At 38.1% G+C, this 17,491-nt stretch overlaps 2 protein-coding genes and 1 long non-coding RNA gene across 3 annotated transcripts; all 3 read right to left on the reverse strand.

Annotated features, from left to right (window-relative positions):
- Positions 1–376: 376 nt before the first annotated feature.
- On the reverse strand, positions 377–8,017 carry LOC126788559 (vacuolar fusion protein MON1 homolog). Its single transcript, XM_050514560.1, has 14 exons — positions 7,345–8,017; positions 5,815–5,894; positions 5,639–5,710; positions 5,469–5,508; positions 4,975–5,076; positions 4,714–4,835; positions 3,996–4,128; positions 3,772–3,863; positions 3,463–3,544; positions 3,271–3,335; positions 2,798–3,100; positions 2,594–2,685; positions 2,068–2,132; positions 377–736 (listed from the first exon to the last, which is right to left on the reverse strand). The coding sequence occupies exons 1-14, from the start codon at positions 7,798–7,800 to the stop codon at positions 641–643; spliced, it is 1,800 nt and encodes a 599-aa protein (XP_050370517.1). The 5' UTR covers positions 7,801–8,017; the 3' UTR covers positions 377–640.
- A 3,090-nt stretch (positions 8,018–11,107) lies between these two features.
- LOC126788564 (uncharacterized) lies at positions 11,108–11,952 on the reverse strand. Its single transcript, XM_050514567.1, has one exon. The coding sequence runs from the start codon at positions 11,859–11,861 to the stop codon at positions 11,331–11,333; it is 531 nt and encodes a 176-aa protein (XP_050370524.1). The 5' UTR covers positions 11,862–11,952; the 3' UTR covers positions 11,108–11,330.
- Positions 11,953–13,941: 1,989 nt separating this feature from the next.
- LOC126788569 (uncharacterized) lies at positions 13,942–15,932 on the reverse strand. Its single transcript, XR_007671384.1, has 5 exons — positions 15,669–15,932; positions 15,416–15,523; positions 15,200–15,311; positions 14,517–14,672; positions 13,942–14,225 (listed from the first exon to the last, which is right to left on the reverse strand). It is a non-coding gene; the product is annotated as an uncharacterized LOC126788569 (long non-coding RNA).
- Positions 15,933–17,491: the final 1,559 nt, after the last annotated feature.

Below are 17,491 nucleotides of genomic sequence, written 5' to 3' on the forward strand. Positions count from 1 at the left end.
AATCATTACAGAACCAGATCAATTGGGTGACCCCTAAATGTCGAAGGCGCACACAACACGGCTGACTGAGATTTGAGATTGCTGTTACATTCAATATCCCTGGCTCCCTGCTTCCCCCCTCAATCAACAGGAAGCAAAATCTAATGCACAATCACAATCCATTATCCACTGCTAAAGAGTTGTAATCAAATCCAAGGGCATGACGCGTGACGAACGCGGAAGCATCTGCTAGTGTTTTAGCAACACAAAATTTGAAGTGCTCAAAATTATTAAAATGCAGAAGGGCATTCTATGATCTGGGAAACATTCCTCAGAACTGAAAAAAGGTAGTGAATGGCCATGGAAATATGGTAATAAATGACTTTAATACCAGAAACCCCACAAAGTCGACATATTGGCATTGTTTCTTGTAAGCAACACTTCTGTGTAAAAACACAGTATAATATAGAGCTCTTTTTTTCTTGATTGCTTTACATTTTTTCAGAAATGCAAACTTTTTGAAGCTGAAGCAACAAATTGGCAAATTATAAGCAGTATTGCACACTAATTCGATGTGTGAACGAACAAAAAAGACTACTTAAATCTTATTAAATAAGCAAAACTATGGTACATTCTGTGTTACATAAATATAAAGAGGGTGTCACCATGAAAAGGGGCTTGCACCCAGCAAAAAAATCTCATTTTCCACGTCCTTTACCCACTGACAAACACGGTTGCAAGTTTTTATTGCTAATGCCTGAAAAATGACAACAGTAAGAGTTGAGAGTGCCTTATAGAACATATTGCATCTAATGAAAAGTACAGACTGGCTATAACCAGTTTCTTGAGCAATAGATCATTACAATTGCAAGGAAAGTAAGAACTGAATCTATTACCCCTGAAACTATTAGTCGGAAGGAAAAAAGAAAAATTATGCTCTTCTAATGCAATGACGTGAATGCTATAACAGATAGAATTCTGTTTATCATGCGTCTAATGTCAATAGCTGAGTCTACCTAGCTAAGTGTTGCATGGTTGTTATTTCAGAATCACTCTTCTACTTCTAAGGTAACTCCATCATTTTCAGTTTCTTCTTCTTCTTCTTCTTTTTTTGGGAATAGGGGCCATCATTCAGTTTCTTCACATTCTCATTCTCAAAACAGTGCATGTTTAACTTCGCTAATATTGTCTTTTGAGCCATCTGTGTCCTGCTAGCTAATTTGATTGAAGCTCAATGCAGCACTACCCTGATGATATAATTAATTAATTACTTCCAGACATATTTAGTTTATGTGAGAACTGTTGGTTCGGTTTGACACACGCTCCAGTATTCTACTTTTATCTTCAGCTTCTCAACCAGCATCAGATCCAAAGCCTAATTCTCAGACTTGGTAATGTTTGAGACACACCCTAGATTTCGACTTTTATCGTCAGTTTCTTAAGAATCAGATTCTAAGAATTAGATATAATCAGATTTCCAAAAATAAAAATCATGACCCTTCCGATGAATTAGATATAATTTCACACCTAACAGTACACTTGCTCTTCCAAATATTTGCTCTAGAATAGTTCCTACCATGTTGATGATTGAATTCAACATTTCTTCTACAATGGGCAACTGTAGAAAGAAGAAGCTAAGTTCATCAAAGCCAGCAAAGCTTGTAATACCCCAAACACTTCCACAAGTAATAAGCCTCATAAGCGTAACACTAGAACCAACGCACTCCCACTTTGGGCAGAAGAGCCTGGATTTTCCCAGATCCACTCTCCCATGGGGCTGGGGCTCACACATTGCAGTTCACCCAAGATGGGAGATTTGGAGGATTTTAGGGTTTAGGGTTTAGTGTGAAGCAACAGAACACTCAAAATGGCTGCACACCACTTTACATGCACAGACCCACAAGGTATACTAATTCTTATAATTTTCCCTCCTTTCTGTGCAATGAAACCATCAAAATCACCGCAGAAGCAAGAAAAGAAAACATCAAATATGTCCCTTCTATTTCTTTTGGCAGAAACGCATATGGGCCTCTAAAAAATATATAGACAAGTATTACATAGTTGAGCAGGGTTTGGTAAAGAAATTACCTTGTCTGCAAGTGGATCAAATGCTGCATAAAGCTCAAAATCCTGGGTGACCCAGCAGAGTAAAACTGACAAAATGAAGTGATTGTATAAATCGTCAGAAAAGACTCACCAAGCATATAAACATAGATATCAACATCATCAGAAGGCAACAAAGCAATAACAAATACGTTATTCCAATCTCAATCCACATGGGGAGACTGGGAGAGTAACAAAAGACAGGCACAACTTTAACCTAGGAGCCTAGGAGGTTATCAACATTGGTAATATACTTCATAGTTGAGGCCTCAAGAAAAAGAAAAAAAAACTAGGATTGACATCATTGGTCGAGTAATAATATAAACATCAACGGTAGAGTTTACTAGATGCCTGTTATTAGCCAAATCAATATCAATATTCAGGTTTGATACAATCATTCCTAAACTGATAATTTTGAGATCTCGCAATGAAAGTGCATAAACTACAGTAGAACATATTCTCAAATATGACAACACATCCACTAATGTACGACGAATGAACTAAAACTTACCATAATTCTCATCTCTTCTGAACTGGGTTTTGTGAGGCCCAATCCCTCTTTCATGCATGGAAGAGTAAAGCTTCTGATAGGCTCTATACAATCTACAAGAAAAAAACTAATTACCCAAACAAGAAAAATAGAGTAACATGTAACTTTATTGCAGGAGATCAAATCTTTTGTCAAAGAGATTTGCTGTTTGGGACCGCTAGTTACCTTTTCTGCTGACGAGGACTACTTATTGGTGCTGAGAACTCAGACGACACATACTGATCTAAAAAGATACTACGATATACAAAATGCCAAAGTCCAGCAGGACCACCTACACCATCATAGGGTTCCCTGAACCTGTCCGGAGAATCTGTTGGAAGTGTATGATGACCCAAATGAGGAGTAAAAGATCCAGATCGAGGTAAAGGATCAAGGGGCAACTCCTCAACACGCATCCCACCATCTAGCATGGATCTCTGAATCTCGCTGAGAACACTAGACTTCAGAAGAACCATTTCAATACGAATCCTACAAAGTCGCCCAAAAAAAGTATAAATGAGGGAGCTGAGAATTGGTAAACATTTTGTCAGACAATAGGATGTATGAAAGATTCCGCATGAAGCACCCCAACAGCATTAACATGATTTATCAAACTAGTCAGCTGATCAATAGCAATTACAAAATAAAAGTTAGTATACCTGCAATCTTTGAGATGATAGAAGGCTTCTGAACTAGTAGTAAGCAACATTAAGTACGTGTCAGCCTGCCACAAGAAAGTATGTCTCAGATTATAATGACTAGCCTAAGAGATATAAAAAGCCAGTAAACAAGGTATTATAATAGTATTAAAATCTGATTTACAGAGGAACACTAATGTAATTGTCACTCACATCGAAATAATGGACATAAGCATACAAAAATGCCATGGGATTATATCTTGGCAAGCATATTGGTGAGAAAGATTCAGATGTCCTGCACAAAAACTGCCAATTTAAACCACTATTTCACAGCATATATTTATCCGTCATTATCACCCACTAAATTGAAACCATCACAAGTGAAAAGAAGGATGTCAGTAGCTTTCTAATTTGCCCAAATTAGGATCTTCATTGTCATCCCTGATAGTGTATTGAATATTGCAAAAAGGACTATTTTATCTCAAGGAAAAAGAATTGACGTCCCCACTCTAATCTACTTACTTAAATGATTCTGATGCCATAACAAAGTTCGATAGTAACAGCATGTCATCAGGATGAAGAGATGCTTTCTGAGCACCGACAAGACTGATAACCTGCGACCAAGCTTCCAATTTTTAGAACGCACTAGTATTTTAAATTTTATGCATATCTTGTAAGAATCCTACCTTTCAATAAAAAGGTATTTCCCAAAGTATTAACAGCAGAAAGGGAGTGAATGAGCGAACCTTGTGTCTACACATCAAAATTGCGAAGAGAACCCCGGAATCAGCAACATCTTGCAATATGGTACCGGCAGCTTGTCTTGTTGCATAAGCAAGTGGAAGACAAGTGTATGCGTGAAGAAATGTGGCAGGATTCCTGAAATCAGAGAAATGAGAAATAATATTATAAGCAACATCCGCCAGATCTTTTCCTCCTATGAGCAAAAAGTTTTAGAGGCAGTTTGTGACAACAAGATAGAATACAGCAGTGACACAGTTGAATAAATTGCAAAGTAAAATGCACTACATATAATTTCAATTCCAGAAAGAACTATTTTTCCTCTCATGCAAACATTGTATTGAATGGAAGATCAAGCTAGCACATTTCCAAATTCTTGCACTTGCATGTATGATATCCATTTCCTAATATAACTATTTTTACTCTCATGCAAACTTCATAATAAATAGAGGATCATGCTATAGCAAATATGTTCCCCAATTATTTTCCCCGATTATTTTATATCATTTGATTTCCTAAATTAAAAATGATTCAACCAGTGAAGCAGCCCCCCTCCCAGTAAATTGGACGATCCATTTATCACTATCCGTAATAGAGACATAACTATTTTGCTTGTAAAAATCTGAACAGAAGGGGCTATACCAACACTGGGTTAACGGTTTTTAAGAAAATTAAGTTTACATATCCTGAGGTAGGGATGCCAGAGGGAGCAGAGAAACAAACCAGCTGAAAGAATGGATGAGGGAAGAGAAGACAATATCTGTTCCTCCCAGCAAAGGTGTCATATCAAACTTTGGATTCTTCTCAAAACATCTATTTACTGACTTCGTAAGAATAAGCAGCAACTGCATCCATATATGTATAACTTGTTAATGAGGTACAGCTAATAAAATATAGGCATTTAAGTTATTCAATAATTGTCTACATCAAACAATGGAACAATAATCTCCATCAAGACTTTGGAGTGGGAGAACTCAATGCTACCTGACCATAAATGAGTTCCAATTGCATTCTTAAAGATTCATAAGGTTCTTCCGTGCAGCTGATGCATACTAGGTAAATTGGTCCCTTGACAAGAAAAACAACCTGAACATACAAATATTCCATGCCCTTTAATACTCAAGCAAAAAACTAACAAATAAGCTTTTTGAGACAGTTAAACATTAACTTGAAATGTTTACAACACAAAAGGAAAAGTACGACACACAAGCATTTAGATAAAGTAAAGCCAGTGGCTAAGAAGGTATCAGCATGAACTACTCATAGCTACCTCAACAACTGAAGTTACAATTTAGTTCACAGTGGTAAGTTCAAATTTTAGACCAATCAAAAGCATCAGACAAAAGTTGCGCAAGTAAGAAAATCAGTTCTTTTTTTCAACCTCTGATCAAAGAATGCTACAGATAACCATAACTCAAGAAAGCAAGCGTTTACTGCCACACAAAAAAAACAAAACAAAAAACAAAAGAAAGACGGACCTGATGCTTCCCAGCCCTAACCAATTTGACACGATCCCCACTGTAAAAAGATAATTAGCAAAATCATTGGAAATCCTCTACAGAGTTCCGATTCAAACTGAGACCAGGGAAATAACTGAAGAGAAGAAAAGATCTTATGAAGATTGTAGACGAAATTGAAAGGTATGTACCCATTCTCGACAAAGGATATTATAGCTTGTAATGTTGCTGAAAATCCTGCTAGTTTGTGTTCATCTCCATGTCTGAAATAAGAGGTTCAAAAGAATACATAAATCACCATTCTGCAGAAGTTACACTGATATTGAACACTTCACACTTCTTATTGCCAACAGGACTTAAAACAAACCTAGAATATATCGGTTTTCCAGAGTTACTTAGTATGAAAAAGTGCTTCTTCCTCTTTCTCCATGATATGGAAGCATCATCCTGCACTTCAATTGCAAATCAAATTGCAATTATCCTTTAAAATAATTATATCAGTGGCATTCAATTTGAGTAATTGTCATTGGATGAGCTTTTAACAGAAAAGGATGGGCCACTGGCAAAATTTCAATCAACTTCTAAAATAATTGAAGACCAAATATCTCATAATCATTCTTACAGAACCAAAATCAGAATACCATCTTCTTCTTCATGTGACTTCTTAACATATTAGTTGTTTAGCTCTATGGAGATTCATACAGCCATAGAGTTTAAGACAAAAGAATTACTAATATTACAACAGCAGAATGTTATTGAACATCTAAACATCTACTCAAGTACATATATGAATGCAAATCAATGCAATGATCACTGGACAATACATTCAACCTCTTTCTATCAGCAAGACGCCTCGGACAGTTATAGTGCTATACCAAATTTTTTATGTGCTGCCATTACAAATACATCATACCTACTGTGTTCCATATTATAGTAGTTCGACACCTTCATATGTGAGCTTCAAATTTATGATTTCATTAGTCTATAATTACAAAATTTTGATTGCAAGAACACATCACAATCCTAGACTTTGCGTTGCTCACATGAAGTAAAAGCTCATCAAACTGTAGTTAATAGCTACATATTGCACACATTTTCCACAAATAAGAGTGTAGTTGCCTAAGCATAATTGTTCAAAACCAAGTCCAAAGATACACCTTATTATCAAAGGTGGTTATTTTGAAACACTTTTATTAAGATAAGGGCATTTTGGTCTCACACCTGTGGTAGAGAGAGTGATTAGGGAATAGATTGGACAAGCACCTAGTATTCATTTGGGCCTTAAGGCAGTTTGAGACAACTGCATTTGCAAATGCTGTTTTAATATAACTGTAACTGCACAAAGTGGAATATCTATGCACATATAGTTAACGGTGACAAGCAGAGTTTATAAAAGAAAACTACAAGTACATGCAGAAAATATACTTTGTTCTAGTATAGTTACAAATACATGAAATACAAAGGACACATAATACATTCATCCTAGTGAGTAGTAACAATTCTGGTAGACTCGATTAGTTTCCCATTGACCATTACAATCGAGGCATTAGAAGAGCACTTCCGCCTGAATTAAATTTCTGGTTTGGCCACTACTACTACTACTTCGTTCGTCATTCTTAAAAAGAAAACTCGGTGCCTTGTCAAAGCCACAGTGAAACAAATGCAGTCCTCCAGTTCAACATATCCTCACATATATCAAAGAATTGACAAGCCGATCTCCACACAAAATGTGCTTCACTCTAAAGTCCTAGCAACATCTAAGCTCGACGACTAACACTTGACTCTACTAATGAACACAATGGCAGCTCAATAAATCAAAAAAATAATCAAATTCTCACACACATTACGCGGCGAAAGTGCAAAGCAAGTACACGAGGGAGTTACTAAACCACAGTACCTCATCAACATGCCGTTTTCCGGGCACCCACGGCGTCTGCGAATCCGAAACACCATCCACAACCTCCTCATCCCTCATTTCCGCAATCTCATCAATCCCGGAGCCATCACTACTCGCACTACTACTCCCTCTGCCGCCGGCATAGCCACTGCTGCTAGGGCTCTCCGGCGCCTCCACCTCCACCTCCGAATTCGTCCCCGCCCACACAATACCACCACCACCTCCTCCTCCTCCATCACGCCCGACGCCGTTGCTCGATTCCTCCGCCGGATCCGAAGAATTGGTCAGCGCCGGCGTCTCCTCGATCTCACTGTGATTGTCGCCGAGCGGCGTTTCGTAGACGACGCCGTTCTCCTGGCCATCGGCGTCCGACAACGCAAGGGCGGCGAGTTGGTCCTCCGGGGGCTTAGTGGTTGGGTCGGAGGCTTCGTCGCCGGAGCTGGACTCGGAGGTCATGGCGGGCCCAACCGTCAGGAGATATTTGATGAAATTTGGGGGAAGTTGGAGAGAAATTAGGGCAAATCGAGAGAGAGAGAGAAGTTGGTGTCTGACAGTCGTAGGGTCTGTGCTGAAAGTGAGAGAAATCTCTGACGAGTAGGTGGGAGCGGGTGGCTCCGATTTGAGACTCGTGGAGGTCGACGACACCGGGTTTGGTTAGTTATGATTGACACGTTTACGGAGAGGACCGTTGGGAAACCCGACCTTGGAAATTGTTGGGTCGTTTCAGCCTTGTTGGACTCAGAATTGGGCCTCAGTGTTGGTGAATACACCCGTACATTTTGTTTGGACACCCTTGGCTCATATTCGAAATCATTTTTTCTTTTGTACAAAAGTTTATGCAAGTTTGATGCTATGAGGGAGTACAAGCCACGTAGCCACATGGATATTCACATGGTCATTAACTTACCAAGAGATTCATGCTCAATTATCATTATATGTAAATCATACGGTATGACAAGTTATTTTTAAGTAGAGTTATTTTGTTTTCAACTTTAGATAATTGAGCATGAGTATTTTAATTGATTAGTGACCGTGTGAAAACTATTGATAAGCAATATGTTAGGTTGGTATAGAGACATCAAACCCTACAATGTTCAAGTCTCAAGTCTCATCAATTTGAAGGGTTTTCCAGTGACGTGTGATGGATTGATCTAGTTTTGTTATGGTGTACCCTAATTGATTGAAAAGCAGCAATATAATACTTACAATCATCCAAAGTACGATTTACCTCCGAATAGTTCTCATCTCTACTAGTGAGAACAATTAGAACGGCCGAATCACTCTCAATGTCAATTTCATTTCAACCCCGGTGAATGTCCAGGAATAAACCGGCTCTACATGCCTCCACTTCCATATTTTAGAGCCTGAGTAAAAAAATTCGTCAAAAAATGTTAATCAAGTAGAAACTGCATTATTACTTAACTCAAGTATTATTGTGATAGAGACGACGGGGGAGTAGGACGGGCGATCATTTAATAGGATGCCAAAGAAGACTATCGGTCATCAAAATGAACAAACAAGCACGCCTAGTGACTCACCAATCCGTGGTCCAACCAATGCCTATCCATCGCTTATTTCCTTTGAAGAAGCTCAACTCGTTCCATTCAACATCTTACCGCTCGGGGTGTCTCGTTTTTGACGTTCCACAATGACAAAATGGCCCTCCTCCTTAGATCACAAGCTAATTAACTCTTCCGTTCTTGTTTGGCTAATAGTCGTTTTCCCAAAAAAGAATATTTTTGATATGCCAACACTACCCAGTTGAACGACTGGTTGAGCTTCACTTTGCAACATGAGAAGTTTGCTTTTTAATTATTAGTCACAAGGCAAAGCTAAAAGAGAGGCAAATTGTCTGAAATACAAAAATAAAAAGAAAGTAAAAGAGTCCTAAAGTAAAAGGTTAATGTTTTTGTACTTTCTTACAAATCATTTTTACCTTCCGAATTTCCAAAAAAAATATGAATCGAGTATTATGTAATGCAAATAAAAACTAGCAAATAAGTCAACATGTACACGGAGTCAATATAACTGATTTTACGTATAAATCACTAAAAACAAATTTGCCTATCCTAGTATCAGTTCCATTCTATTATAGTTTTTTACATACTCCGCCTACATTATTTATCTTTTATTGGATTTGTTCATGTCAGCATTGTGTCCTACTAGACGCGAAAAATTTGAGTTATCTGGTCACTGCAGTGTGTGTGATTAGCATGCGGAGAAACTAACCTGTGCATAGTGAATAATTTTGCCCACTATCACAAAAAAAAAGTTTATTATGAAAATTTGAGATTCAGTGTATTATTAAAAACTTAGAGGATAACATATCAAATATCAAATACCTTTATTGTATACATAGACGTACAAATAGATGTAGGCCTAGACCGCGTGTGCAATCGTCACCGATCACCACTCAACCTGTCTACATAAACACTATGACTATAGTTTCATCCTCTCTCACACACACTATGTTCTCTATACCTGATTTTAGTGTCGGAGAGTCGATGTTCACACCTATTTGGACATCATCTTGACGTATTTTGGTGGTTTCGCAAGTTTCTCATCTATGCTAACTAAGAATATATGATAAATATTCGTTAGAGCTTATATTCGCAGGCCATTAGTCATACTATTTCGCACTCTAACAGATTACTTGAAACAACTATATATCCATTGATTAGAACCAACGTCCCCCCACCTGTCTAAGCTGGCATTTCTCTTCTTGTAATTTAGTTTGAGGGTCTATACCCTAATGTAGTAAACAACAAGCTATCTTTTGTGCACTAAATCTAATCAGAGTATCAGACCTTAAAGAAAAACATGTTGTAAGATTCACGTGAAGGGATTTAAGGACAGAGTTCTATTTCACATATAAGATTTTCCGATTGGATCATTATTCATTTTACTATATTAGATCAAACTATATATTGTTATCATCATTGTCCAATTGGTTTTTGGCCTCATTAAAAAACATAATTAACTAATGTATTGAACATGGATAATGGGTATCCCTTGCAACTAACCACTCTGCAAAACTTACTGAAAAATCAACTATATACTCTTAAGAAAGGATAGTTGAATTCTCTGTACATGATTGTCATGAGTTGTACAACAAGTATTGAACAAAAATTTTGAGAAAAACTATATTATCTGTTACTCTCTGAAACGTTATAGAATGCATAAGAATGTAATTATGCGTGTTAAACATACGCAACATAGATGTCAACATTTGATTTAACTCGCATTTATGTTCTCGGGTGGTTCTTTTTAACGTGATTTCTATGAAACACTTCAAGAGAAATAATTGGGACGGTTCAATCTCATCAAGAAACTTCTTTGTATCCATGACCACTAACACACCGGTGGATCATATTCATGAGGGCCATCCCTCTGCTCTAACAATTCAAGATTTACCATTTCTAGCTCTGCTCATCCTATGCCACATTTAAATCAAATCCCTACACTCTGAAGCGAACTGGGTCACCCAAAAAATCAACTCCAGTGTCCGTTCCCAAAAGAATTTCAAACGCAAACGACAATTCTAAGAAAAGCCGAATGGGAAAAGTAGTAGATTTGACATCTTTGTATTCTTACGGGCATTATTTTTCTTACAGGTCATCCTCACTATTTTCGTACCAACCCCACCAATCATTTTATTTCCATTTTTAATAAACTCCCCCCAAAATTAACTAAACCCACCAAGAACTTAAACAAAGTAAATAGAATACAACCAAAAAAATTAAATTAAACCTTGGAAGAAAAATTCAAGAAAATCGTCCCCTGTTAGGATTACATTACATATGTAGATCATCTCGGTCGCATCCGTCACCAAAATACGTGAACAAATTCAGAAACAAGATACAAGACAATTCATAAGATGAAAAAAAAAACCTAACCAATAATTACCCCCTCCTGGAACTCTGCATTTTTCTTAAAAATTGAGAATTGGAAAAAAAAATATTGTTGGTTCTTGATTTTCTGGTGAATTAATCTTCGAACCCGGTTTTTTTCCAAATCGCATTTCTGACCCGGCTCAGATCTCTCCCCTTCAGCGTCCTCCCCACGCCTTCGTGCACCGAGAACGACACGATTCTCGTCCTCGCCATCTGCCTCGCCAAAAACTCGTGCGGCGGGACCCGAACGCTCCCGGTTGTCCAATCCCCGTCGTCCACGTCTTCGTCGTCGTCGTCACTCCTCCGATTTTCCCGGTACTCGTCCCTCAGGATCTTGGACCAGTCCGGAATGCCCACCGGCAGCGACCCCGCCGTACCGCAGCTCCGGTCGCCGCCGTCGGATGACCGCTTGGACGAGGCGGAGGACTTCTTCGACGAAGCCGAGGACACGACGCGGGAGCTCATCGCCGGCTTGCGGTACTCCGGCGAGCTGGACCGGGCGAAGTTGTAGATGTCGGACTCGTCGAGTTCGAATGCTGAGTCGCCGGAGAGTGTCTGGTGGTGGTGATCGGTCGGCAGGTACCGGTAGTTGGGCCTTGCGTAGTAGCTTTTACTAGCCGCCATCGAAGAAACTCAAGAAAGAAGAAGAATGCGTTTTGGGGGGCGAGGCTTTTGGTTTCTTTCTCCTCTCTCTCTCTCCCTCCCTAAAAATGAGTTTCGGGTTTTCTTCGTAATGAGAATTGTGAACTTTCCTCTGCTTTTATAAAGCTCGCCCTTGCCGCTTCCCTAATGGATAAGGCTCCCCACTTCGCAATTACCAGACTACCCCTCTGATTTTTACGGAAAACGACACGTCAGAAATTTCTATTTACCCACTTCAGCAGTGCAGTTCAGTTCAGTTCAATATCTCCGGTCGCGGGCATCAGTGGTGGAGGTTTTAATTGGACCCACTCCGATAGCCGAGTTCCATACGTGGCGATGTATTACAGGTTTAGGGAGAACAGTAGGTGTCGAATTATCCTGCCCGGATACACTGTAAACAAGAAAAAGGATGAAAAGAAAAGAAACGGACTGTTGTAATTGGGTCATCTAATTTTCGGGGGAAATTCGGCGCCGTTGGTTCAGAAGCGGTGGATGGTCGCCACGTACTTAGAGGCGTAGCGTACAGACTCGCTAGCGGACAAATAAAGGGGCAGTTTCGGGAATGCCAATTGTGTACGTATGTAGAGTAGTTTAGTAAATGTATAATCTCGCGCACCGGTAGTCACAAAGTTTTGTCGCGACGTAGATGAAGGGGGTTCACCTGACCGTAGTTCTAGAAAATAATGAGGACAAAGTGGTCCTCCCCATTTCGACGTTCGAGACTACGCGACACGTACATGAAAGCGCCACGTGGCGGCATTTGGATATCTTTTAAGGCGAATGCATGCTGGCACGTGAAGTGGGCCGGGTGGGGATCTGCCAGCTGGGCCTTGGCCTGCGCAGACGCGACAGTCAAAAATATCGAGTCTGTTTCGCGAGATATTAGGGAGTTGGACGAGAAAGAGAAGCTTGAGTTTTCACGGTTTGCTAGTGAAAGGGATGTGATTCGATGTTCAAAAAATAGTAGGAGGAAAAACAGGAATACTCAAGTCCAGTCCACCAGTCCTTTTCTAATAATTTTATTTATTTATTTATTTATTTTATTTGTTTTAGTTTTAGTGTAATTGTTCGTTATTGTATCTGACTTGTTCTTGGTAAAAAGTTCATAAGGGGAAGTTGGTGTTAGATGTGGTCAATATTTAGGGGAGGAGGAGCATAAATTTGATTCCAGAAAACTAGTTCAAAATGACCCAATTGCAGCATAAGCATTAGGGTTTTCTGAGTGGCATCCATGAGAATATTAATGTGGTCTATGTTGTTAATTTGTTCATGACATTATCCACCTTTTCTGATTGGGTAGGAGGATATTTAGATTGTTCTGATTTTTGTATGATTACGATATGGATAAGTATTTTGAATTTTGGACATTTATGTTAAAACTAGAAATGTTCTCACAATAGTATATTGACTAGTAACCGAAACTTCTCAAAGTAAACTAGTAAACCAGAAAAACAGAAATTGAGAAAGTGAGACTATTACAATATTATAAAATGAGAGAAAAACTCACAACCCACCAAACTAGTTGAGTTAACAGCGTTCCGTGATTATTGACTACATATGTCACTTTATCCACTTTATCAAAAATGTGAAAATACTGAAATATCATATATATGATATGTAACTTAAGATCATGCACGACCTCTATACTTTACTTTAAATTGGTAAATTAAGGTGGAAATACGTCGTTAGGTTGTATTCTTGTGGGTTTGAGAGATAATTATTAGGTTGCAAGATATGAGTTTATTCCAATTCGTGATTGATTTCTTGTAATTATTATCTTGAACCCGAGTATGCTTTAATAAAATATTTGTCGTGTCTTCTTATAAAACGCGGAAATATGTTGCGGTAATCTGTTTACTGTTTAGGCCTCTATGGTGCAGTTGTTTCTCATAGGGGTGGAATTCGGTTTGATCGGTTCAGTTTTAGACTAAAACTGAAAACTGAACTGAATTTGTACTTTAGTTCAGTTCAGTTCAGTTCGGTTTACAATTTTTCAATAACTCAAACTGAAACTGAACTGAATTGAACCAGTTCAGTTCAGTTCGGTTTAAAGTTTCGGTTCTATTATTTCTGGAAAAAAGTTGTAAACAACAAACACAAAAGGATTATGAATGTAAGTTCTAACAATACAGAAAAGGCTAGGTGAAATCCAAATTAAATTACACATGTTATATGTCACAACAAATCTAGAATTCATTTGCAGCATAGCTTTCCCCACAGGCACCACACAAGGCACACATAATTTGATTAGTTTCACCATCCTCATCATCTTCCTCACCGAGGGACTAGTCCTCATCCTCTGGTAACATTTTTGAATATTTGCCTGGTTTATAGCCTCGCTGTTCCCTGGAAAAGGAAAGGTATTAGTAGTAAATTATAAAAGAATAATCAATTGTATGCTCCCATACACATTCTTAAGAGGAAAGCATAATTAAAATTTAAAAAAGAGGGTGTTATATGGGACTAAGCATACCACTTCACATAGAAAGTTTACAAGAAACTGATGAAGTGCTGGACTAGTCCTTGCACTGCCTAACCGACTCAAAAACTCATCTCCAGGAGAAGATACAAGTTCTATAAAGAAATGGTAGGGACTGTATGAAATGTAAAAACCAAATCACCAAGATTAGAAGTTACCATGGTCTGCGATTAGACAGAGAATCAAACTTGTCATGAAAAGTACGCATAGCATCAGACCACTCCTTGTGCATAACTGAAATTGATGGTCGAATAACCTCGGTCAATTCCTCAATGTTATAAGTTTGTTGCGCCACTTGATGAAACTCACTTTTTCTACAATGATAAATTAAATGGTAAGCCAGACACTGATCCAAATCAATAGGTAATTGCAGGACAGCTTCAGACAGTCTCTACAATACTCAATACATAATTTTACACAAGAATTACATTTAAATTTATCTCAGATCCTAAAACTTTAAATAAGCAGCAACTGGTAAGCAGTGAACTAAAATCAGATTAATTAATATTATATCGCCATATCACAGCACAATCTAGATTATGTTTTAAAAGCATGTGATATCCTAGTTACTGTATGAAAAGTTACCTCTTCCAGATAATAGATGTATCAAGCACTATGCAATGTAAGCCATGTTTTAAATGGACAAGATAATCACTGCCTCATGGCAGCTGAATACTTATAAACCGGCAATTGGCTAAATCTGAATACTTATAGTAATTGGCTTTCCCCAACTACATATATGAAGAAGGAAGTATTGAAACTAGAAAATCTGTATATTGTACTATGAATTGATAGAGTGAGACTATAAATCTATTACCACACATGTTTTTTTGAATATTACCACACATGTAGGCTGCACGAGTTTATAAGTAGACGGACTTGTCAAAGCTCGAAATCAAATTGCCTCTAGAAAGCAGTCGAAACAAAAAACACAAAAGAGCACCGAAATGAACCTGCAAAAGAAAATGAAGTTGTTATATCACCTGAAGGCAAATTAAAACAGAGTAAGTAAATATCAAAAGCTTGGATTGCATAAGCCAACAGTACGGGCGACAACCTGGGAACCACTTAGCAAATTCACTCGATCAATAATGCCATAAACCACCAAGTTCTCAAATACAGTATCTCGGTAGCATTACATGAGAAAGGCAGCCCCTAATTCGCACTCCAAACACCAAATATAGAAAAAAAAAAAACAATTATCCATCAGAAAAAACTAAAGCAAGCGAATCCAAAATCAAAAAACATATGGACTACCGTGAAACTAATCAGTTTACTAGTAGGCATACAAAATGGGATTAGGGTTTTACCTGAAGGAGAAACCTGCCTCTGGGAGTGAGAGTGAAACCTTCAAATTCGCCGTTGGGAAACGAAATGGCTCCGGCAAGCAGATGCAAACCGTGCGATGTTGACGTCGGGTTGAGAGACTGCGAGGACGCGATGCAGCTAGAGTACAAAGACTCTGATGCCGACGCGGTGGCGGGAATGACAACGGCAACTCAAGCAAGCACCTTACTGTCGGGTCGGAAGAAGAACGATGTGAAGACTGAGAGGAGCTCTCTGAGTCTGGTGAATCAAGAGATTCGGGAAACGGCGGAGTGAGGAGACGAGGGTTTCGTTTTGGATAATAGGGGAAAATGGAAACGACGTCGTTCCATTCTTTAGAGTTTAGTTCGGTTCGGCCTAAACGGTTCGAGTCGACCCGTGAATCGAAATCGAACCGAATTTTTTTCAATTTCTCAGTTTTTTTTTTCAATTCGGTTTTTTCTTCGATTCAATTTTTTTCAATTTCGGTTCAGTTTTTTCAAGTCGGTTCTCGGTTTTTCAGTCCAGAATGCCACTCCTAGTTTCTCATCCTCTAATTCACTTGGCTCTCAACCTTTAGGTCGGCAACTTCAACGTGTGGAACTGTGGATGAGTTAAACTTTGATGGCTTTAATTTTTGTAGGCAAGCGGGTGCGGCACGTGGTGGTTTCTCATGGGTTCTAAGCGGGTTGTAGCTCTTACCTCGGCAAAGTTTTAGTTCATATTTATCACATGTCAGTTTCTTACTCTATTCAATTGGGATGCGCAAGTCACAACAACATTAATTGGACAACAATTTTGGTTATTAACCTACGATGACAATGAGGATATTAGTCATATCACGTTTGTTGTTTGTTTTGGGACTCAGAGGTGAGCTGTGTGTTTTTACTTTTTATTGTATGAGTCTGAACGTACTGTTTAATGATCCGTATCAATTAATTTGAGGTTTAAAACTATGACTTGAGATGTCCAAAAAAACCCAGACCTTTTGAGTTAAATTTGTATCAAATGTTTTTTTTTCTTTCCAAATTAAATATGAAAGCTTTCTTGTTCTTAAGTTGTTATGAAGCTTCCTCGTGCTTTTTTTTTTTTCACTTTCGTTTTTGAAGAAGATGCTTTCTTGTTCTTAAGCTATAAATAAGTTCCAATAAGTTAATGTTACATAGGTAGTAGTAGTAGTAGACTACTAAGACTAGTAGTGAATAGATTCATTACACCCTTAAATGATAAAAACAACTTTATCATAAACATGGATTCTAACGCCATCTTGCCCATCTTGATACACTGTATCATACAAGGTGACCACAATCATAAGTAAACAAATTTATTATATATCGAACCCTAAGCATATGATTTGCATGGAATAAGTTAATTATATATTTGCCTTGCATAATTAACTATACTACATAACGTAGATGATCCAATAAAAACACCTGGTGTTCACAACTATACGCTACAGTAAGTGCTTATGTCATTTCGAGATGATCGATCCATTAAGGAGGAGGAGAAGAAGAACTTAATATCGTGATTAATTCTATAGGCTATGACGTCCTGTTTTTTAATGCGATGTTTCTGATCGATAATGACTTATATAATATACAAACCCTAATATTATAATCACATTAAGCTCCCCTTCAATTATTTATACTCCAATAATGATGTTCTTAAGCACTATTTTATAAGGCCACAATCATGGTAATAATGTAATGAAGCCCTTCTTATTATACTACTTAAACACCAGCTATCCCTATCCGAACTCTGTTTTTAAAGTTGAAACATTTCCCTACATTGGTTAAAATACTAATTGGGACAATCAACAAATAATGCG

The sequence above is a fragment of the Argentina anserina genome, chromosome 3, assembly GCF_933775445.1.
Source record: "Argentina anserina chromosome 3, drPotAnse1.1, whole genome shotgun sequence".
NCBI classification, from domain to species: domain Eukaryota; kingdom Viridiplantae; phylum Streptophyta; class Magnoliopsida; order Rosales; family Rosaceae; genus Argentina; species Argentina anserina.

What these genes read in the sequence shown, in the direction of transcription:
- LOC126788559 (XM_050514560.1), bottom strand. Translation starts at nt 7,800, where the DNA reads ATGACCTCCGAGTCCAGCTCCGGCGACGAAGCCTCCGACCCAACCACT. An exon ending in CTTATGTCCATTATTTCGAT is followed by an intron (nt 3,336 to 3,462) that starts GTGAGTGACAAT and finishes TTCTTGTGGCAG; the next exon opens with GCTGACACGTACTTAATGTT. An exon ending in CAGAAGAGATGAGAATTATG is followed by an intron (nt 2,133 to 2,593) that starts GTAAGTTTTAGT and finishes TCATTTTGTCAG; the next exon opens with TTTTACTCTGCTGGGTCACC.
- LOC126788564 (XM_050514567.1), bottom strand. Translation starts at nt 11,861, where the DNA reads ATGGCGGCTAGTAAAAGCTACTACGCAAGGCCCAACTACCGGTACCTG.